Source organism: Trematomus bernacchii, unplaced genomic scaffold (genome assembly GCF_902827165.1).
Source record: "Trematomus bernacchii unplaced genomic scaffold, fTreBer1.1, whole genome shotgun sequence".
In the NCBI taxonomy this organism is placed as follows: Eukaryota; Metazoa; Chordata; class Actinopteri; order Perciformes; family Nototheniidae; genus Trematomus; species Trematomus bernacchii.
Window position 1 is genome coordinate 8,502,892 of NW_022987513.1, and position 23,296 is coordinate 8,526,187.

At 39.3% G+C, this 23,296-nt stretch overlaps 1 protein-coding gene and 1 long non-coding RNA gene across 2 annotated transcripts; both read right to left on the bottom strand.

Moving 5' to 3' along the window:
* Positions 1-478: 478 nt before the first annotated feature.
* LOC117468756 (transcriptional regulator ATRX-like) lies at positions 479-19,546 on the bottom strand. Its single transcript, XM_034113016.1, has 35 exons — positions 19,394-19,546; positions 18,660-18,766; positions 18,520-18,575; positions 18,404-18,432; positions 18,000-18,121; positions 17,614-17,730; positions 17,207-17,316; positions 16,758-16,825; positions 14,865-16,648; positions 14,689-14,758; positions 10,815-10,963; positions 10,444-10,620; positions 10,254-10,362; positions 9,521-9,590; positions 9,240-9,425; positions 8,868-9,006; positions 8,221-8,330; positions 7,884-8,027; positions 7,630-7,804; positions 7,391-7,528; positions 6,875-7,050; positions 6,655-6,772; positions 6,432-6,562; positions 6,277-6,350; positions 5,852-5,946; positions 5,633-5,771; positions 5,444-5,535; positions 5,244-5,349; positions 4,959-5,136; positions 4,147-4,338; positions 3,893-4,036; positions 3,696-3,761; positions 3,509-3,604; positions 995-1,129; positions 479-912 (listed from the first exon to the last, which is right to left on the bottom strand). Exons 1-35 carry the CDS (start codon positions 19,411-19,413, stop codon positions 814-816), a joined length of 5,721 nt encoding a protein of 1,906 aa, XP_033968907.1. The 5' UTR covers positions 19,414-19,546; the 3' UTR covers positions 479-813.
* A 1,447-nt stretch (positions 19,547-20,993) lies between these two features.
* LOC117469822 lies at positions 20,994-22,532 on the bottom strand. The gene is made up of 2 exons (XR_004554621.1): positions 22,485-22,532; positions 20,994-21,277 (listed from the first exon to the last, which is right to left on the bottom strand). It is a non-coding gene; the product is annotated as an uncharacterized LOC117469822 (long non-coding RNA).
* Positions 22,533-23,296: the final 764 nt, after the last annotated feature.

The following is a 23,296-nucleotide window of genomic DNA, read 5'->3' on the forward strand; positions in this document are numbered from 1 at the left end:
GCTTCCATTTGTATACGCACTGGTTAGTTTTAGCACAGGTGAAGTGGAGCCCGAGGGAAACCTTGAAGGGTTTTCACCACTGCAGCTGGCTTGCTTTCATTAATTAACAAATAAACATGCAGGCACGGAGCCGTCCTCTCAGGGGAACACGCTCAGTGGCTGAACAGCTGCTCCCGATCTACCAGGAGAATCAGACTGTTGTTGCTTAATGTCATGAAGGAAGTGATAGCAGCACACACTTACATTTAAGATATGCATACAATTTCAGAGGATGTACATTTTGTAAAGATCAAGTCCTACATGACTAATTCACAGCTGAATCAGTCTTTTTAAAAGCTTTAAAAAACCATGAACAGATATTCTCACTATTTACACCTAAATCTCCTCTACCAGAATAAAAAGGGAAATTCATACACATGGACTAAAATATCCAATTTCTAATCTTTTGTTCATTTATTAAGGAATAATCACAACTGTGCAGTTCAATAACAAAACAAGGTTTATTTGAAGGCATGTACAGTACATCTACTGTGAGTGTAACCATCAAACTGATCCTCAGTAGCTGAAATAGGCACTCGTTAATTTGCAAATTATAAAAGACATTCATAGAGCCTAATATATCCTGCAGTTAAAGTGCTCAAAGTGTTAAAAAATGAACCTGAACATTATTGATAAAAGGAAAAAGGAGATGCTGTTTTAATGATATGTGCACTCAGATTTTCTTAGTGTTGAACAATAATTCAACTCACTGGTTGAGCAATGATGAAGAGCAAAGACATAATTTTCTTTCCTAATAAAACATGACTTTCTTGTTCAAGTGTGTCCCGGCTGGGTAACAGTGGTCGTGGTCGCGGCCGCCTGTATCTCTTGCATCCTGCGTTTTTTCAGGATGTCCGTGATGCCGAGTGTGAGCTGTGGGGGGGGGATGTAATGGAAACGTGAGAATGGCTGTTGGTACATATAAGACATGAGCTCCCATGTAGAAGTGACTTACTGTCTGCTGATGTGTGAGAATGTCCTGATACAAGGCCTGTCTACGTTCCCGCTCCTTCTCGTCAAACGCTTTCCAATTCTGAGCTTTGGTCCTAATCTCAGCCTCCGGCAGCTCGCGATTCTGCTGCTGCTGCTTCTGAAACATCGTAAAGAAATGGTTACACACACACACAAGAACTTTCCTATCTGAACTGTAGCATACAGTTGGTATTGTGAGCCATGTGTATCCCTGGTTATCTGCAAAGTAATGTTTTGGGGATGTAAGGAGAGTTGTATTATGTTTGTTTGTGGGATTAGCACATTTGAGAATGGTTTGCCAATTCTCTTTTTGAAAATCTGAATAACATTTTTTTTACTACAAAGATGCTAAACTATAAAAGTGGTTATGTATCTACTTCTACCATTGGTGATGACAACATATAGACACAATTATCTATACAGTATATACCAGAATAGTATACAAAATGATCAAAAATCATAGATTATGTGTAGCTCTACATTTTAAATCCTTAAGTACCTCAACCAGGCTTTGTCTGTCAGCAGGATGACCAACCAACAACTGCCCTCAATTTCATGAGGCTTGTTGAAATGGTGTATCTTGGGCCAAGGAAGAACCCATTACATTTTGGAGTGGATCCAAATCCGTGCTTTTCCCATGCTCTACTATTTGTATTAGTACTTGTTAGTAAAACAATTGTATTTAATATGAATAAATCCCAGCTTTAGTTATCTTTGTTTTCATCTTTACGTTTTTTGGAGGATGAAATGTAGACACACCTGGTTACTACACTGCTCAAAAAAATGAATGGAACACTTTTTAATCAGAGTATAGCATTAAGTCAATTACACTTCTGGGATATTGTTCTGGTCAGTTAAGTAGAAGAGGGGGTAGTTAATCAGTTTCAGCTGCTTTGGTGTTAATGAAATGAACAACAGGTGCACTAGAGGGGCAACAATGAGACAACCCCCAAAACAGGAATGGTTTTCCAGGTGGAGGCCACTTCCTCATCTTTTCTGACTGTTTTCCACTAGTTTTGCATTTGGCTAGCCGCTAGGGTCAGTGTCACTACTGCTAGCATGAGGCGATACCTTGACCCTACAGAGGTTGCACATCAATACGTGACATTGCCAGAAGGTTTGTTGTGTCACCCAGCACAGTCTCAAGCGTATGGAATAGATTACAGGAGACAGGCAGGTAATGTAGGAGAGCTGGACAGGGCCGTAGAAGCTCCTTTGTGCAAGGAGGAACAGGATGAGCACTGCCAGAGTCCTACAAAATGACCTGGTGTGAATGTGTCCGAACAATCAGAAACAGACTTCATGAGGATGGCCTGGGGGCCCAACGTGGAGCTCAATTGGCATTTGCCATAGAACCCCAGAATTGACAGGCTTTTCACAGATGAAAGCTGGTTCCCCCTGAGCACGTGACAGACGTGAAAGGGTCTGGAGAAGCCGTGGAGAACGTTATGATGCCTGTAACATCATTTAGCATAACCAGTTTGGTGGTTCAGTGATGGTCTATCCATGGAGGGACGCACAGACCTCTACAGGCTAGACAACAGCACCCTGACTGCCATTAGGTATCAGGATCCTTGGACCCATTGTCAAACCCTACGCTGGTGCAGTGAGTCCTGGGTTCCTTCTGGTGCACGACAATGCCCGGCCTCATGTTGCTAGAGTATGCAGGAAGTTCCTGGAGGATGAAGGAATTGATACCTGACCTAAATCCAATAGAACGCCTCTGGGACATTACGTTTCGGTCAATCCGAAGCCGCCAGATTGCACCTGAGACTGTCCAGGAGCTCAGGGATGCCCTGGTCCATTTTGAGTTTTTGCAATGGAATTACTAGCCTGCCGCATCAATTTTCCACTTTGATTTGTGGAGTGTCTTTGAATTCAGCCCTCTGTAGGTTGACCATTTTCATGTCCATCAAATGATGTGGCATTCTTTCGTTCCTAACACATTACCCAGTCCATATCATTATAGATATCCAGCATGATTTATTTTCCCATTGAGATCTGATGTGTTTTCAAAGTGTTCATTACATTTCTTTGAGCAGTGTAGTTACATTGAAAAAAATGGACCCTCATTTTAAATCCCCTTATTAAAGGTGGGGTAGGTAAGTTTGAGAAACCGGCTCGAGATCGCTAGAATTTGAAAATACACAACCGGAGAAAATCTGCCACTTCCTTATAGAGCCCCTCCTCCAACACACACGAACGCGCACATGACCAATGAGGGCACGAGATAAGTTTGTGCACAGATGGAAGGCTGACAGGCAGGTAGGCCATCCAGTTATTTTAGCCGGGCCGGCTAAAATGATTGGTCGTGCTTTTTACAGTACTACGGCTTCCACAGATGACATTTTTTTATGGATTTTTTGTCAAAGCACTTAAGATATTCATTGCTATCGGGATGTTAAGAGCATTCCATGGAATATAACAAAAAGTGTATCTCGAGCCGGTTTCTCAAACTTACCTACCCTACCTTTAATGAGACCTTAAATTCACTCACAACTCGTAACATGTAGTCCTCCACAGTGTGAGTAGTCATTCTCTGAAGGGACAGGAATGTCGCATTTGTATTCGCTCTGGTCTTGTTCAGCAACTCCTATGGAGACAGTTACAAATGTCATGTGTTGTATGAAACACAAACACCATCGGCAGCACTTCTAAGAAAAGCTTTTTATCTTTAAGTATACCACTAGCTGTTCATTGGTCTTCGTATGCAGGGTGTCCTGGGTGATGGTGGCAGCAGGGTTGGAAGACTGGAAGACAGATATACATATAGTCAGCACACAGTTTTTAATGTAAAGAACCCCAGAGACAAGCGCATTCAGTTTCACTAAACAGAGCCCAGGACAGGATATGTAATGCTTTGCAGTGAGTTGCTCTTTACCTCGGCCTCGTACTCGGCCCACGCATCTTTGCGTTCTGCCTCACTGAGCTCCTCATCTTGTTTATGGTCCAGCAGAGATTCATGCTCGTGGAAAGACACTATGTGGTCTTTAGAGGTTTGTAACAGCTGTGTCAGGACCTTATCCTGAGAATCAGACACAAAAAGTCACTCAATACTGCACATTCATCCTGTACGCCATTGTCAGACAGCTGAGTATGATTTTAGCTTATAGAACCTGAAAATAAAACAGTCACCTTCGGCAAAACAGAGGTGCTTCTTTTGCTTTTTTTAGAGTTTGGGTGGTCCAGCAGGTCCGGCTCGAATGTGTAAAGTTCAGTCAGTTCAAACAGAGTGTAGTGCCTCTCGATCTGCTGCTGATCCACCACTCGATAGGACAAAGACTGCTTGGTCACCTGACGATCATAGATCTTCTCCTCCATGGTGCCCTGAAGACAAAATGGCCGTCATCATTAACGGGACTGAAAGGGTTTTAGGAAGTGAAACACAGTAGCTCTAAGAGATCTGTGTCCATAAGACATTGCTTTGAGCAGTGATCACAAAAAACATTAACCGTTCCTGTATTTCTCAATTAACGCAAAAATAAGGTCAAAGTAAGAACTTTGTGCTACACACATTTAACAAATGTATGTAGCAGCAGAGCCTCTTTGCTCATATGATCCCTACATGTATCTGACAGTTCAGCTCAAGACACTAAACATTTGGACCCAAAAACATCCAATGCTACTCTAACTTGGTTATTTTTTGTTATCAGGTGATAGCTGTAGTCCTGGCAAAATTCATGCTTTGTAAAACTTGTTATAAATGACAATATAACCTTTAAAGAAGAGGGAAAAACAATGGAGAATTAGAAAAAGAAGGAGACAACATGAGACAAAACTAAAATGAAGCATTCCTTCAGTAATTCAGGGTTGACAGTAAATGTATTTTAAATGTTGCAGTGACTTTGTTAAATAGTCACACCAGTTAATAACTAGACTGAACAAATGTCCTCCCACGTTTATCAAAACCTTAACTTTTATATTTAAACAAAGACCAGTGAGCCTACCTGAGCCAGGAAGCGGTACACAAACACCTGTTTGAGCTGACCGAAGCGGTACACCCTGTAAATGCTCTGTATGTCATACGAGGGATTCCATGAGGCGTCGAAGATGATGACCCGGTTCGCAGCGACGAGGTTGATGCCAAGTGAACCGGCTCTCGTTGAAATGAGAAACAATCGGCCACTGAAATAAATATCAATAAAATACAATCAGAAGAGAAACTTTTTAAATATTCTTATTTAAGTGTAATCGATAAAGAAAGATTGCAATAACAGTGGGATAATCTGTACCGATCATTGGTGTCATTGTTGAACTTATCAGCCCATTTCTTCCTTAACAAAGCACTGGTGGAACCGTCAAGACGATAGTAATCAATGTTTTTAATCCAGCTGCCCGCTGTGAGAACAATGAAGAACGGAATAAAGGTTAAGTACCATCAAGAAGGACGTTTCCTAAATAAATATATCTTTTTTTGACATAAACAGAATACCTTTGAATACTGATGAGTTTCTGGCATTGTGAGAATCTTTCAGGAAGTCCTCAATAAGGCCCAACGAGATCAATGACTGACTGAAAACAAGCCTAAAGATTCAAGAAATGGGTTTGGTTAGTTATGAGGAGCAGTCTAGATACAGTTATTTCGGAGATAAATTAGCTTTAAATTAGAAAAGACACGTACACTTTATCCCCGAGGTCTTCAGCCATTCTGAGGATCTCAAACAAGAGCACCATCTTCCCCGAGAGCTCCATGATTTTAGCGTCCTCTTCAGTCACCATGCCTTTGAACCATACCTCATCTTGCATCGGACCCCCTAGAGCTGATGGTTGCGACAGAAGAAAATATATTAGTGTGAAAACCACAAGGGTGGAGTACTTGTTAAAAATGTAGCTTTTTTACCTTCCAGTGCTGGAGCAGTTGTGGACACACCAGCAACACCCGCTGTAGGGCCGGCCTCGCTGTTCCCTGCTGGCCCTTTGATCGCTCTGAGTGCACTACAACAGGCAAACATTGTGTATTAAGGTAAATCAATCAAATATACATCGTAAAATAAACTTGAGAGCTGCTGTTTAAGCAAAGCAGCACACTTCAAAAGGTCCCAAATGATTTCCTTTTACATTTTGGTTTTAAGTTGATGCATTGTCTGACCATTCTACATATCTTTTTTTTGGAAGCTTTTGCTTATTTATCAATTTAGATTTACATCAGTAAATCATTTGCGACTGAGCATGGCTTTAAAAGGCACATCCAGTAAAGTCACAATGTCTAAAGGCGTTCATAAACCAGATATGTGATACACTTTGTTAAAGCATGCGTAGTCTTACCTCTCAGCCACAGCACGCTCTTCATTTCTCAGCTGTTCTGCTGATTTCTTTTTATTCTTATTTAGAAAATATCCCTGTAATGAAAATCCAGTTTATTAAGATTTTAACCCCTTAACATTATTTTACACGACATGACATGAGTGATTTGTTTTAACCTTCTTTCTTTTGCTGATGTAGTTCAGCTGAAGGCACCAGGGGTGGGTCCAGATGCGGCTGAGCACCTGAAAGTCCTTGAACAGATTTGCTCCGACCTTCACATTCGCTCGGTTCTTCGAGGAACCCATAGCTGGAAAAACAAACATAATTCCAATGTTCACAATTCGATTTTTCTTGAGCTGTAATCACTGATCGAGTTCAAATGTAGCGACAGATTCTCACCAGTGATGTTGTCGAGGTAGTAGCGGTACAACCTGTACTGATGTGGGGAGAGCCTCACAGCCAGCACGTACTCGTGTTTGGGAGGCAGAAACTGAGTCAACTCCGAGTAATCTTTTCTCTGAAAAAAAAAGATGAACACGTTGTGAGAGCTGGAAAACTAAGCAAAACTGAATGTGTACATATACAGACAGTGTGCAAGTTGCTGTATTTCTTTTTTTACCTGCACACATCCAGCCAACATTTCATGAAGCACGTGCGCTCGCTTCTTCATGATGCGGACGTCTCGTGACGTGGAGTCCGCACACTGGCCGTTCTGTATGGGGTTGATGAAGCGGTTTCTGAATTCGCCCAGTGAGCCCAGCAGATTCTTCTTGATGAAATTCACCATGCAGTGGTCTGTTGGGAACAAAATATTGTGTATCAATAGGAAGATTTTCAAAACAAAATATCCGTCAAAATGTGAGGCCTACACCTAATTTCCTCACAAGTACTGCAGGTTTAGTTTATGAATGTCCTAAATGCAGGGTGATGAATTTAGGAAGTAGCCTTGTTGGTACTTTATATGTAAAATAATGATACAATTTTAGGAAAAGGCATTGAAATTGCACATGACTTCAAATTCTATTAGAAAGCGGGCGACTTCAACAATCAACCCCATTATCATAGATAAAATATACCTTCAATCATATTGTGAAAGTATGGCATTATGTAATTTGATGCAGTTGTGCAGACTTACACTCATTCAGGTTGTTTTGTAGTGGAGTGCCAGTTAGCACCACTCTCCGTCGGGTCTTGATGGCGTTCATAGATTTGGAGATATTAGAAGTTTCATTGCGCAAGATGTGTCCCTCGTCACAGACCACAAAGTCCGGACCTGTATAAAAAGACAACACAGGACAAAACAAGCTACAGATTCAACAGCTTCAATGAGAAAAGCAATGACCCATAAACAAGAATAACTGAATAACACGCTACCTGGATCCACCAGTAGGCTCTTCATCACCTTCCTGCTCTCCTCGTCAGCTTTCTTGGCTAGAGACAGGTTGCGGTACATCTCATAGCCCATTATCATCACGCCTCCCTCTCTCATCCACCTCTGCAGAACCCTGATTCGCTCTGGGGGATGCTTTACTGTCGTCAGTTCTGTGACCTGTAACATTTTTACAAGTGTGAAGCATAAAATGTCTCAAGCACAACATTTAGGATTGCCCATTGAATTTTTTGCATACCTTTAATTTATCCTGTCCCAAGTTTTTTTGCCATTTACTGAACTCGTTGACCCAGTTGAGGATGGTATTGAGCGGACAAACGACCAGGGCCGTACTGAATCTTAGGTTCTCCGACTGCAGCACCGTGTGGAGGAAGGCTACCGTCTGTAAAATAACACAGGTATGAATATGAAGCATGGACAACTTACCACAGTCAATACAGAATACTTGTGTGTGATGTAAGGTGATGTAACAGCAGCAAACTACAATTATAATCAATACCTAAAGTAATTCAATATGTAATTTGTCTTGGATAAGTCAAAGCAAAGAAGAATATTGGGGGTGTGTATTTCTTCACCTGCAGAGTTTTTCCAAGACCCATGCAGTGTGCCAGTATGCAGCCAGATCCAGGAGAAGAGTTGGCCTTCTTCACAGACTCACAACAACTGTCCCAAATGAACTGGACGCCTTTGGTTGGAGAGTAAAGAGATCACGGTTAGCATGTTTTGTCTTAACACATAAATGGGACACTCAAATTTGGTAATCACAATATTTATCAGCATTAAAAGGTATTCTCAATCCCCAAAACAACCATTGGTGTCAACCATGTGAATTCTTTAAGATAATGGGTTGTTTTTCACATGGCATAGCACTGAACAAAGAGTCCAAAAACATGTGAATAGTAGCTGTTTACTTCAATTCATCTAGATTTTTTTTTGCATTTTGGGACTTTTTGTACACCATGGAGTCATGTGAGAAAAAGAAAAACTCTCAGATACATTGCTTAATTGATTGATAATTCCAATGTTACTATTAAAAATGGCGTTTTTAACAGTTGTGGCTATATAAACCCCTCATGCCAAAAGCATTGTTCACTTTAGTCACCCGAGTGCAAATAGCATCAGACTCAACTGTATTAACTAATGCTGCTATTGCTGTCAGCATGCATGTGCATAATAGTAAACCTTGTCCTCCTCAGTACGAGTGAAAAGAGCACAAACTAACCATCCACCTGGTGAGGCTTCAGGCTCGTCACCAGGTTCCTGTGCACCTGAACGAGAGGATTTTTGTTCTCCTTGTCCTGATCCAGGATCAGCTTGATGGTGATGGGACACGGGATATCATCATCATCTGGGATAGTTATCTGAAATACAATGATGACATTCAGCTTTTCATCTTAGGAAAACCCCAACACCTATAAAACATCCTATAAAAGTGATCATTTCGGCAACATAAATGCTCTGTACTGAGCTAAATGTCATTTATCAACAGGGACATAGAGTCCAATGAGCAAGCCCTGCTGCAGAAATGAACTGCTGTAAAGAGCCATTGGTCATTAACAGAGTGCAGTTTAATGGTCTGCTGTCTGTTCAGTACCGTTCTCCTGTCCTTCATCTGTTGTTCCCTTTCTGCCAAACGTTTGCGTCTCTCCTCTTCCTCTCTGAGGGCTTCCAGCGTCTCAGTGCGGAGATTCACATCATCGATGATTTTGCGAATCTTTTTGCGTCCTTTGGGGGTGCCTTTACCGTCGCTGTTCTCCTCACCGGCATCCTCTTTATCACTCTGAAGAAAAACAGAAGTATAGAACAAAAGATGTGACTGTTAGACACAACTCTGGAGTTTAAGAATAATAAACGTAGTTATAGGTCAACTGCTACCTTTTCACTGTTGGAGTCAGATAACCAAATGCAGGGCACTGCCTGCTTCTCCTTCCTTTGACTGGATCCTCTAGAGATGGAAAGAGAAGAGAATTAGGAATGAAAATGTACGTAACTTTTACACAGCCACATGAATTAAAATATTCGGCTTAAAATGTGCTCTAAAAGAAGTGGGATTTGTCATTTAAATGTTAAATTGTGTTGATTTGTAATGCTTGTGTCATCATATTTTGATTGTTAATGCTCTTGGCTATTATAACAGGAATATGCATTAAACTTTCTTAGTTGGTGTGCACTAGGGGTAAACATGAACAATCTGAAATATAATTTTTACCATAATTCTAATTTGAATTTCAAAATGTACAATACGTGAGAACATAATATTATATGCAACATGCACAAATGTTTTGTTTTTTAAAAGCATTAACATTTATTGCATTACTGTAAATTATCTATATTATAATATGTATCTGATATCTAATGACTATTATTTTAGGATGAGTATTATTAATATTGCTTGTCGATAATGAATTACTTCCTATCTGAGTTCCAATGTAGTGTTCAAATGTTTTATCTTTTTATTGTATTTTTCTTGGTCGTGTATGTTCGTTGGCAATATTATTATTTTGAGACAGATTCATTCTACGCCTGTTGACTTAAATACGTTATACAAAAATCTTGACCACTCTCCTTGAGCTACACTTTGTATCAATGGGAGCTGAAACGTATGTACCTTTTGAGTTTGTTGTCACCGTCCTCGTTCTCTGACAGACTCAGCTCCTCGCTCATCCCGTCGTCCTCCGGCTCCGACTCGTTGCTCTCAGCATCACTTTCACTATCAGCTTGACAGACATCGATATCAGATGTTAGAGCAAAGTATGAAGTTCCTGTTCAGACAGCTACGTTTCTAATGTCAGACTTACAGTTTAGGCGTTTTCTGCTGGCTTTTTGCTTGCTCTTTGGCTCTCCTGCTTCACTCTCTGCCCCAGCCTTATCAACAGGCGCTCCGTCATCCAAGGTCAGTCTGTGGCGGAGAAGATGGTGCTTGGAGGTGGGCCCATCAGACATGGAGTCAGAAGATTCGGTAGCAAAGTCTTCCCCTGCAGCAGAGATATAAACTATTATTTCCCTTTTATTAATCAACAAGAGCCATCTTTACAATCGTCACCACTTTAGTTGGAAAGAAAAATGTAATTCCACTATAAATCAATACGACTGAAATAGGATAGGAGTACATGTGCTTATGAAAAAGATGCACAAGCAAAAAATGTGCTACTTCAAAAAACCGACTTACCTTCATCTGTTTTATTATCCTTATTGCCTTTTTTGACCGCCTGATCATCCTCCGAGTCAGATGTCTCCTGCGTCTCCTCGTCTGAAGAGATATCATCGCCCGAGGAGTAGTTGGCTTTGATTTGGGCCAAAAGCATTTTCTTTGCGATTCTTTCAAAAGTAGAAAAGAAGGAGAAGGTACCTGAAGTTCAATTCATGATCAGTTAAAGTAATCTTGAGCTGGATAGTTATACTTTATTGTTAGACAAAATCATGTCTAAGTTTGATTTCAATAATACCCTTATAAGATATCTTTAGAATGCAAAAGTCGTATAGTTAATAAACTAATCACAGGTTGAATCTGAGCAGTGACCTTGGTTCAATCTACATTACAAGTAAATAATAGTCTTGAAATGAGTCAGAGAAAGTGCCACAACACTGGAAGATAAACATTCAGAAAAGCAGGAAAAAAAGAATACTGATACAGAGACATTTTCAAGAGAAATAATTTATTACAAGTACTCTTCACAGAAAAAGACAGTCTTGGTTTATTTTATTTTGAGGAAAGGGGAGAGATTTTCTACAATGTTTTTGCTTGCTTGAGTCTGACACTTTTTTTCATATGAAATAGTAAATACATTGATATCTTGTTAATCAAATTGTGAGTTAAAAATAGTTTTGAACCCAAGAGAGTTAATATTCTGTTTGGGACAAACAAATGTTTTAAAAATGTAAAAGGTTTATGCGTTTAATGCCATATTGTGTTTTCACCATTGAAAACTGTTTTGGGACGAGCACCACCTACTGATGGGGAAGGGATGATTTTTTGTTATGTTCTTTCAGCGATGCACACTCCTGTGCATCGCTATGTGATGCGTTCCTCTTAAAACCCTTTTAACGCGCAAACACATTAGAGTCAAACAGCCTAAAGCACTAGCTCCAAATCATCCAATGTCCAGAAAATGGTCTGTCCCCATTGAATCCGTTCTCACCAAGCTACCTGCATTACGCGCACTGATCTCCAAGTGGATTGTCCATGCAGGTCACTTGAGAAAGGATGACTGAAATGTTCAATTGGCGGTAAATGTCCAACAAGAGTTTATTGTAAAAGGTGCATTACAGAATAAGAATGCCAGACGACAGCAGCAGTAAAAGGCCAGAGCCCTGCATCTCATTTAACATGCTTCTGGGAAAAAGGACGACAAGAAAAACACTGATGAAAATGAACACACTGCCACATGTGAATTTGACATCATGGTCATTGGTAAACGCATGCTGGGGGGGATTACAATGGAACACAGTACTTTTCACGTTTAACCCACGAACTACAAACAATGTAAACTTTACATTTCTGGTGACCATTTCTTTTTAGGATAAAGTCGTGTTATCACTACAGCTGAAAACACACTTTGTTGAAAAAAATTAAATAACGGGTTGGTGCCGATCGGAGGCTACAATATCCCAGATTTAAGCGATTGTTGCCTAACAGCACTGCAATCACTGCTGTGCTGTCAGGAAATCCGACCTGGAAAAAACATAAGAAACAAGCATTGATGTCATTACAGGCACAATGTGAATTTGGTCCCTGTTTGCATTACAATAGTTGTTGTTTCACAGCCCACTCTCAATTCTCAGATATACAACGTTCCATTGACATTTAAAAGCTCTGACCGCAAGTTCTTTTAACAAATCGCTTTTTATCAGTAATTTTTAAAATCTCTGTAACTAAAAATATGGTAATAAATGATTTTTCAGTTGAAAAGCTACTGTACGCTTTAGAAAAATGGTCAGCAGTAATGTATACTCTGTGTATAGAAAGTGGGGGAACACTGATGACAGCTCGAAATGATTGTAATTAACCAGAACACCGTCTCTGGAAGAAGTTTTTTAAAAGTCATTCCTCAGAACGGGGATGTATTTCAATAAAAAACAGAATAACAAAATGTTATTGAGAATACATGTGGCAGTGGATTTTCTTCATCGTCGTATGAATGCATCTTTCTAGCGCAAGTGTGTCACACGTTCTCCAATTTCGACGCCAATATCTCCACACTGATTGGCCTTAAGCAGCAATAATACAATGTCTTCGACCTCCATTCTGCTAGGGTGATGTAAGAAATTATCCAACGGATATCTAGGAACCTCAGCAGATGAAACCATAACTGTGTACATGGATAAATACTACTCGAGGTCAAGTAGTGGAGAAAGATGCCTTTGTTATTTGAGTAAGCCTACCCTAAGAGAATCTATCAAAGCAGCACCGTCAGAGATACACAAAGACACAGGCTCTGAAAAATCAGCCCTTTGAGAACTGCTATAGAATATTACATGTATGCAAAAGTACTTGTTACTACGCATTATCGACTCCAGTGTCAATATGTGATCTAGTTTCAAAAGAAAAGAGGCATACCAGGAGCATTACGTCAGAATAAGATGTACTACTCATCATGATTAAGTGTATACCAGAGCTTTGATGTTGATTCCCTAAAACCCCCCGGCAAAGCACCATTTAACAATCCAATTAGGAAAGCCAGTCAACATGTTGGTGTGTAAAAGGATTTATATTATATTGTAAAAAGCAATAATAATAGTTTTTTGTGTTTTGTGTCAGCCTTTGGGTGTTTATTACCATAAATATATTCTAGATAAAAATGTTCCCCAATGCTTGTGTTTGCTTGACAGTGAAAGCAGCCCCATAATGTATCCTGAGATTTACAGGAGTTCATGATACCACCATTATTGTCTCAATGAACACTAAGTAATACATAAGACTGACTTGTGTTTCAGCACTGGCAATAATTACAAGCCCATCCATGAAATAAGTGAAGCTCAAGCAATGTGTGATATAAGAAAGTATATTTTTGGACGGAATAAACAGGCTTTAACAGGACGGCAATTGAACTTTTGTGAAAAGCTGAATAACACAAAGCTTGAAGTGCATTTACAAAGCCAGGTACATATTCAGTTATCTTAACAACAATACTTTTGCCATCTTAACAAAAAGGTCCAGTCATCAAAATTAACAAATGATATCTCTGATCCATCAAGGATTCCTTTTAAAAAAATACAATCAAAAATATGGGTTTCAAGAAGAAGAATGAAAGTGTTATACTAAAAGAAGTGTAAACTTACTTCATTTTTTTCTTTGGTTAAATATGTGCAGATAATCTGTCAAATGTGTCAAACGTAACACTTCACCAGTGAATAACAATTTATCTAAGATTGCTCCTCAATGGAGCACAGTTCTTTGTGCATTCTGTAATGACACGGAAGAATCGACTGGAGTTCAAACTTTTGAAAATATATATTGAAATACCGTCATCATAACAGGTTGAGCTGTCAGTTAATACATTCACTTCATAGTTCATGAGTTTGCTCATTCCTCTTCAAAAGGCAAGGTGCGCCAAATGCAAGGTTTCCCCTTTTGTTTAAGTCTAGTATGCCGTGAAAAGTAAACACGGTGGTGTGAGATGTAATACTTATTATAGAAATGTAGGTAAATGCATCTTAAGCATTTACAGTTGTATAATTGCACACCAAATTAAACATAGATAAGCATTCTTTGCATGATCTATATTAAAAATGCAATACAATTCAAGTTCAAATAAAGCAGACAAGCAGAGTACGTTGTTCATCATTCACAAGCTTGTTCCAGGCCGGTTCAGTTTCAGTGCATCACAAAATGGGTCATGACGTTCACAGTGTACCTCTAGCGTGTGTATTTGATGGCTGGGATTCGGCTGCAGCTACGTTTTGGTCTTGTTTGAATAGGCTGCAACTGAGTCTTAAAGACCTGGGTGTTGCTAGCTTTTGCACAGTGTTTGGGTATTAATGTTGTCTGTCTTTCACAACTAGGGTGTTTTACAAACTCTACATCCTGGCTTTTTGAACCGTACCTATTTTCTGGATCATCATCATCATCATCTTCTGCTGCCCACGAGGGCCCAGAGTGCTCCTCGTCTTCTCCTACAAGAAACATTCATTAAACATTAGCTTTCCAACAGAAACTGGGCAAACAACTATTGACAAGACATACTGTATATTTAGATGATATATGTATTATAGGACTCACCAGACGATTGGTGGAATGCTGCTGCCCCCAGTAAGGCCACATCTTCAGTGATTCGCTTCATCTTCTGATCACTTCCTTCACTCCCGGTCTCTTCGTCATCATCTTCATCTTCGCTTGATGAGGACGAGGACTCCATTGCTTTCTGGTGGGATTTAGCCTTAGATTTTCCAGCCTGTATCCCAACCGGCTTTTTAGGCGATTTTTCATTATCTCTTTTGACGATGGGAGACTTCCCAATTGGCCTCAAAGTATTCAAGTGTTGCATCTTCTTCTGCGAGTCTTGATCATCGCTAGAGGAATCTCTCCCGCTTTCTCTTCGTGATTTAGTTATTCTATTACTCGAGTCTGATTCTGAGGAGCGGTCTAGCATCTTGCGTTTTCGACGCATGCTCTCCGGGGAGAGCGGGGAGTTCTTTGTTAGCCAAAAGAGACATTTCTTGGCCACCTTATTTGATGCTTTTCCACCGTTCTCATCGCTCTGGGGTTCATCTGAGCTTTGTGTCATAGCAGCTCGCTCAAGCAGAGCTACAGGGACTTCATCGGAGTCAGAGTCGTCTCTTGCTCGGCTCAGACTTGGTTCTTCAGTGTTTTTGGCAGGTGTTTGGCTGGAGGTTTCCTCAGGGTCAGAATCACTGTCACTGTCTGCTGCTGAAAGAGACTCTTTGGACTTGACGCCACTTGGTCGCCGCAAAGGTGTCGTCTTCAAGCGGGGAGAACGTCTATTGCCATGTTGTTCTTCTGGGTGTAGAGATGCAATAGAGTTGTTGTTGCTTATCTTGCTGTCAGCTTTAACACATGGTTTTTCATCTTCTGATACATTCTTTCCCTCCGATGTGTTGTCGCTCATGTTGATGTCCTTCTCATTCTTTGGGGCACAAGAGGATTGCTCCTGCTCCATTGGTACAGGAGTAAGTTGAACTACCAGTTTTTTAGTCATGTTAATCCCGCTTTCAGAAGGCATCAGGGCATTCTTCTGTGCACTCTGTGTGGCTTCACGTGAATCTGAATCCATGTTTTCACCGGGGCAGGCACATGCAGTCCTCCTGTCCATAAAGACTTTGGAGTCAGAATCATAATCTTCTGTTTGTTCGGCTGCCAATTTCTGCAAGACACTCAAACACCTTTCTTCAGAGCTTTCCGGCTCTGTGCCTGAATCTATTACAGGTTGTGCATCGAAGTCTTCACTAAAGAACTTTTCCCAACAGCTCATGACATCCACGTCACTGAATTCTTCCTTAAGGCTATCCTCAAGTGCTGCAAGTGATTTTCGCAATCCTTTGACTACTGACAAAAAAGAGTTCAGGTGCAGCTTGCGAACAGTAGGTGATTTTTTGTTTGACGTCACAGTATGAATGAAATTGACAAATGTCCGGTTTAAGATGTTTGTCGAGTCAACTAAATGTTTGGCTTTTTTGGTGATCTCCTTGGAAATCTGCAGTGTGTTATAGTTGAACACCACATTCCCATCCATACCAGTGTGATCCCATGTATCCAAAGGAATGTTTTGTTGTAAGTGTGGCAACATGTGGTAAAGTTGAGATTTTTCTGGCTCTACCCTGTTCCTTTTGCGCTGCTGAAACCACATGTTCTCCATGTTCTCGAGGACGCTGTCACAGGCCATCACCAGATCGCAAAGGGGCTCACGGCTACAGACATAGCAGTACCACTTGCTTTCCAAGATGCCTGAAAGCTCCTTCCTTCCCAAATTTCTTAGAATACACTTCTTGCAGAAGGCATTACTACAGTAGTCACAACATATCAAGTTGCCTCCTTCAGCACACCATCTGCAAGAGGAAAAATACATAATTCATGCTTTTGATAAAAGCTTAGCAAAAGGTAAGTAAATGAACATGTTAATACTTCAGTAAAAATATTAAATATAACAAATTATACCTGCATTGCTCATCCATTCCATCTCCATCCTTACTGATGTCATCACTTGAGTAATACTTGTAGCAAGACTGACCAAAACAAAGAATATGTAACGAAAGAGGGTTACAGACAGCTTTGACAAATAGCATATTAAAGACAATAGTACTGCAAATTAGAAATCATAATTGATATGTATATTCTTGTAAGCAATAATCAAATATCACTGGTGGTTATTTTAATATAACATTCAAATACAGAAATGTTTTTGGCAAATTCAACTTAATAAAGTCATTGGCAAGTTTATAGACACCCACCAGATGTAAACAACACTCAGGCAGAAAGTAATGACGTCATAACATGACAAATTATGAGCTGCTACACAAAAAATGAAGAAGACTCCTTAAAAGTAATGACTTAAAGGACCCAAATAAATAAGGATTTGATTCTGTTGTATAAATAGGTGGACTCACCTTGCAAATAAGAACGTTCAGAACTGGATGTCGGTAGAAGGAATCTCTTTGGAAGTGGTTAACTTGTCTGCCACAAGCGGTGCAACTGACAATTTCCATGTGTTCGCCACCTATAAAAACAGAGCAACAAAATTGCTATTATAACAGCTTGAAGGGTTTTTAAAAGGGTGTAAGAATGAAAGTCAAATATCCAGTGATATCTCTCACAACAAGATAACCATCAAGCCACATTTAGACACACAGTGAAATTATTTTTTTAGTTCGACTTCGACAGTTTTTTGTCAAAAGACAATCATTGCATGAGTACCACAACAAGGGCAGCTTCTTTGTTTCTCGAAGAAATGGCTGCCCGGCTTATAATGAAGTGATGTGTTATGTTGTGACAACATCAACCAGTAGCGACTGACCTCCACGTCTCCTCGAAAACTCTCTCCGCAGTACGCCTGGTTTCCGGCTGCGAAACTCAGGACCCCTGAAGTCATCTTTCCCATTGTCAACAGGTTCAGGCCTCACCAGTACAGTGCCTGTAGATGTAAAACATTGCACCAAAAACATCAAACTGATATGATCGTGTAATTACAGGGTACAAAGCTGGGGACAGGCCTAAATACTGTTAACCCCCTACAGATAGTAAAATACAAGAAACCACATTAATAATGACAGATTGTGGTTCTCCTAAATATGTGTTTGTTGTCAGCAAGAATAAATACACATACAGTTACGAAAGAGCACAACAACAACAACAAAAACTGTTAAGTCCCAGCAAGCTATAGGAAAAAATAGTAAGACCAACCTTTTGGTAATCTAGTGATATCAGGGTGACCCTTTGCGTTGACTCGTAATTCCACGTCCTCACTTGCATTCGAGTCCCCTGATTCATCCAGTCCAGAGTGTCTTACGACAACAGATGGTTTTCTGTAATAACAGGGAAACAGTAAACCTTTTAATCCTGGGGGAAAACAATATTTCCCTGATGTAGACAAAATCATCAATATCTTTTAACCTGATTTATTAGACTATTGCTTCTTTATGTCTACATTTCAAGTTCAATATCCAGCATTTTTAGAATTGAGCTACATTCAACATATTGGCATTAAATATGGGCTGTTTGGTATTATATATTATATCTGTGCTGGCAGGGTATAAATCATATAATCATTTAAATATACTTTCTATGGTATAAAAATGCAAACTCACCTCCTTGAGTATTTGGTGTCTACTCCTGCCTGCAAAGCAAGACAGTTGATTAGTTTAGTTGTCCCTCAGAGATGTTCAATCAGTATATAGTACCTTGTTTAAGCAAACAATTTTACCTGTGTTGCAGCACGAGTTTTTGAGTTTCCCACAGAACATCTCTTGTTTGTCAGCCCTGTAAACCAATTATGTATTATGATTATAGAGCATATCAATATGATGAGTAACTGTCCTCATAAGATTACGTCAAAAGCTGCACCATTAGCATCCTCTGAGGTTGGTGGGCCATTGCTGTCCTCAACAGGAGAATTAGCCAAGTACTCGTGCAGTTTGTTGACCAATACATTCATCTTGCTGGTCTTGGTGCTACAATCAGAGGAACAAAGATCATGGTTATGGTAAACTTGATAGTTAGACGTGGCCAGCTGGTTAATCGGAGATCTTGTTTTAAAAGAGTACACCTCTACTATTACAACTGCAACATCTCAATTAAGGAAAAGGCACTAACTCTGGTCTTATGGCCCTTCATAAGAAACACTTACATGAGCGAATGGAAATGCAACACCACCACAAACTACAGCCTAAAAGTGCAGTCTAATAAAACATCCTTTAAACAAGACTGTTTTATACGACTGCATTTGTTTAGGGTAGGGGTAACGTTTACTACCAGAAAAGCAACTGCATGACGTTATCATGAGCTAGGTTAAAATGTTACAACGTTAGCAAAAGCTACACACATAGCTAACCATAACATCACTGTATCCTCTGAGACGTCAACAAAACCAAAATGTTGAATGCACATGGCATTAGATGCTTTGTAAGCCACTTCAAGCAATACGTTATTTAATTTAGCAGCGTACTTAACTAGCCTCATCGTTATCATTGCTGTCTATGTAGCCGTTAGCTCTTGCGTTAGCTGCTCCAGCTAGCTAGTTGCTAAGCTACCAGGCAATTATAACATGTTATGATGTTAGACAATCGCAGTTATTTTACCTCAGCATTGCAGCAGACATTTCTTGTCGTAGGGGAACAACCGAAGTCGTTCGAATCCTTAGAGTTTCATGATACCAATGTATTCTGGTAAAATATTGGCGCTCAATCTGCACTCAGCCCCATCGCTACCGAGAGCAAACAAGAGGCACATCACCAGCGGTGGCTGCGGTCGAACAGTAAAAAAAAAAGGAACATGGGCTGCGGTCGAATTTAAACATACAGGTGGCTTAGATCTTGTCCTAAGGAGAGTTTAGTTGTGAAGGAGAATTATTTAGGGGGAAAAAACCGTGGTTCTGACAGAATCCGACGGGACGCATTATTATGATGAGCCAGCGGATATTATTGATTTGTACTGCCGTGGTGAGACTACAATGTTCTGTAGGCTACATGGACTTCTAAAAGCTCATCTGGATCTTGATGTAGATATTTTGACCAATGCGTTCTTGTTGTTGTTTTTTTATTTGGGCTTTATAAACGTGGGCATTAGTGAAATATATATGACTTAATTCCAAGGGTTGGAATTTAAATAAAATAAGGAAATGTTTGCTCACACACCCACCCTCACAATTCTGTCTATTTGTGTTAATCAACATAAATCACAATCACTATTATTTTATGAAAGAATATTTGAATAAATAACACCATGTGTAATATGTATGCCTAACTTGTTAGGCCAACACTTCTACCATTCAGACACAACAACTCAGTAAACACCCTCAAAAGTTGACTTTATTTGATGGTTTTACAGTAGGATAGTGAGCTTAACGTTCATAGATCGCCTCTTGGTTTAACATCAAACATTAGTGTGCAAGAAACCTAAAAACTATTATGTTTCTCTCCCCCTTTCTAAATAAACACAATAGTATGAAGCTGCAGCCTCGGAGGAGGGTGCACTCTCAGGACCGCATGCACTCTCAGGACCGCATGCACTCTCAGGACCCTAGTTGTTTTGCAACATCGCCACCTAGCGGATTGGATGACCGCAAAAGTACAACCAGCGAGTATTGAGTCTCATACACTGCGAGTCTCTTTAGACATTGTAATGCTTGTTATTAACCATCTAAAAATGCATGAAAATATGTTTTTCTTACTGAAATTACATTATTATTATTAACAACAAGTTGTTAATATGTTTTTGATTTTTAATAACAAATGTATTTTGTATGTCAGATGTAAAAAGATAGTCTTTTATATTTGTCTTTATCAAATTTGACATACAACATAAATATATATATATATATATATATTGTAGTAATAATGATATAATCTATTTATAATTGTAAATGTATATTGTATGTAGACATACATTTAGATGTATATTTTGTTAAAAGAAAACTGTTAATTTAGTTTTTGGGAGAAGGGGTGGGGTTAAATAAGTGTAAACTCCTTTGAATCAATTTGATACTGCTTATGTTTCTACAGTATCATAATTCTCTTGTTTCATTTCATTATTATATATATATATTTTTTATTGTATTACACGTTCGAAATAAATCAAATCAAATGTGTCTTTGAAGAGGTGCTAGATTACTCAAAAACAACTGTTAGTGTGTTTATGCACCAGGCTGCAAAAGATAAACATGCAATTTGACGAGAGGAATTTCAGTGCAGAATACATTTTTATTTATTGGGCACTGTGGATTCTTCACTGGGGTGAGGCGGGGTCTGCTGTTCCCTCAACCACCAGACAACAGCTCCAGCTGCATTACCCCGGGAAGCCCTCTTCTGAGTAAAAACCCTGCAACACTCCTCGCCGTCCACTTCCCCGGTAGCCTGTGCCAACGTCCTTATAAAGGTTGTCGCAGTAAAAGCACCTGGAAATTTGGTATTCCTTCCGAAATTCCCTTTTGTGTCCCTCTGAGAAGACATTCCAGTTGACGACACCTGAAGTAGAATGTCATAAGAAAATTACAATTCAGACAGAAAAACAACAAAACCTTCCTTAATTTAGCTGACCTTACTCTTAGTCAATCAACTTCATAATACTAGGATAGGAGAAGGCAGAAGTAAAGACACTTTATAGACTTTGCAACATGTAGTGCATCGTTGTAAATCGGGCAAGGATCTCCCCTCTTGGATTGAAATATGCATCTTGAAAAAGAGAGAGCCTAATTGGTCAAACTGAACATTTTGAAATACTTTCACAGACAGACATAAATTAGGCCTAATTGTTAGATTCTGACACAACAGATTCTAACCTACAGAATAGGCCGACATAATAACTGACTAAAACACCTCATGCAATATTACAAAACATGTCAAAATGATGAGACTGTCTGATAAACAGTAAACAGGCAGTCAGCACAGTTAAGATTATTTACAATGAATTCAAATAGTAATACAATGACTATTAAAGAAGCATTTACACTGAATACAGAACTTATATTAGGCTACTGCTGATTTAATGTAGCGGACAGACAGATCATATTGACATGCTTTTGTCATCCTTTGAAGTTTAATTAATTAGCTGACTATAATTAATGATCAGGGTTGGGAAGTTTACTTTTTTTAAATGTAGGTTACAGATGACTAATTACCCTGTTAAAAATGTAATACGTAATGTAACTGACTATGTAACTATTTGTATTGATAATCTAATGCTAATTATGGTTCTTTTATGTTTTTTGTGAGTCACTTTGGATAAAAGCCTCTGCTAAATAACATAACCATAACATACGCTTTCATTAAACAAATAAACAAAAAGGCTAACAGTTGGTTTTGCAGCGAGTCATCATAGGCTAACAGATGACATTTAGCACGTGTTACTGTAATTAGTGATTAAATCAACAATTAATGTAGGACACCTAGTTGGGCTTGCCAAAATCACGCTACAGTTTCATTAAACAAATAATCAAATATGCTAATGAAGCTAATGCTATTAGCATTAGCTTTTGCCGAAAGCTATAGCTAACAAATAATTGTTTTTAGTGCCTTTAATACTGTTAGAAGCTATCATAAGCTAACAGATGTTTGTTTGTATTGCCTTAAGACTATCATAGTTAATGTTAGCTAATCACACTTCATTTCAAGACACCGGAATTGTTATTAATGTTAAACAAATAAAACTTTAAAAGCACTTCACACTACTCACACTCTCTGCGTTGTCGTTCATATTCATGTCTCCTGCTCACTAGGTGGCGATGTTGCAAAACAACTAGGGTCCTGAGAGTGCATGCGGTCCTGAGAGTGCATGCGGTCCTGAGAGTGCACCCTCCTCCGAGGCTGCAGCTTCATACTACTCAATAAACAACACTCTGTACATTATATCACTTTAATCACCAATCTGTGCAATTTAGTGACATCTAGCGGAGTGGTTGCATATTACAACGGACTGAATTAATTTTCCATTTCTGCTAATGAATCCCCCTAACAAAGGAATTCTGAAATCAACAAACTAGACTTTAAATTCAAGCTTAAAACACTTTTGCTCTAGAAGAATTTTCTTGCATAGCCTTCTTGCTCTCAGTTTACAGTATTCATCATCCCACTCACTCAGTGTCTCATATTCCATTATTCTATTGACTGCTGCCAATAAGACATTTTCTAAACCTCTACACCATTGGCTTTTAATTGGCTTTTTTTTTTTTTAACTTTTGGGTCAAATGACTTTCTTGCAGCCCTCTATTCCAGCACTATTATATAAGTATAACCCTACCGTATTATACATTTGGTTTATGATTCACAAAAACTGCTGTTGTTCCTATTGCCTAAGAGGCAGTCTCCTTTTCCCCTTCCACACTCTATATTAAAAAGTATATACTTCCACACAGGACAGGCAGAAGCCCAAACATATACAAATACATACATGAATGACCGCTCAAATAAAAATGTTTTGTATTTTGATGATCTTTATTCTCATTCCTTTAATTTTGACTTAAACTCATGCAAGCCATTAGCTACTGA

Coding starts and splice junctions, on each gene's coding strand:
- LOC117468756 (XM_034113016.1), bottom strand. CDS start 19,413: ATGTCTGCTGCAATGCTGAG. Junction 18,576..18,659: donor AACCTCAGAGGATGCTAATG/GTGCAGCTTTTG, acceptor ATTGGTTTACAG/GGCTGACAAACAAGAGATGT. Junction 9,426..9,520: donor CTGACTCCAACAGTGAAAAG/GTAGCAGTTGAC, acceptor GTTTTTCTTCAG/AGTGATAAAGAGGATGCCGG.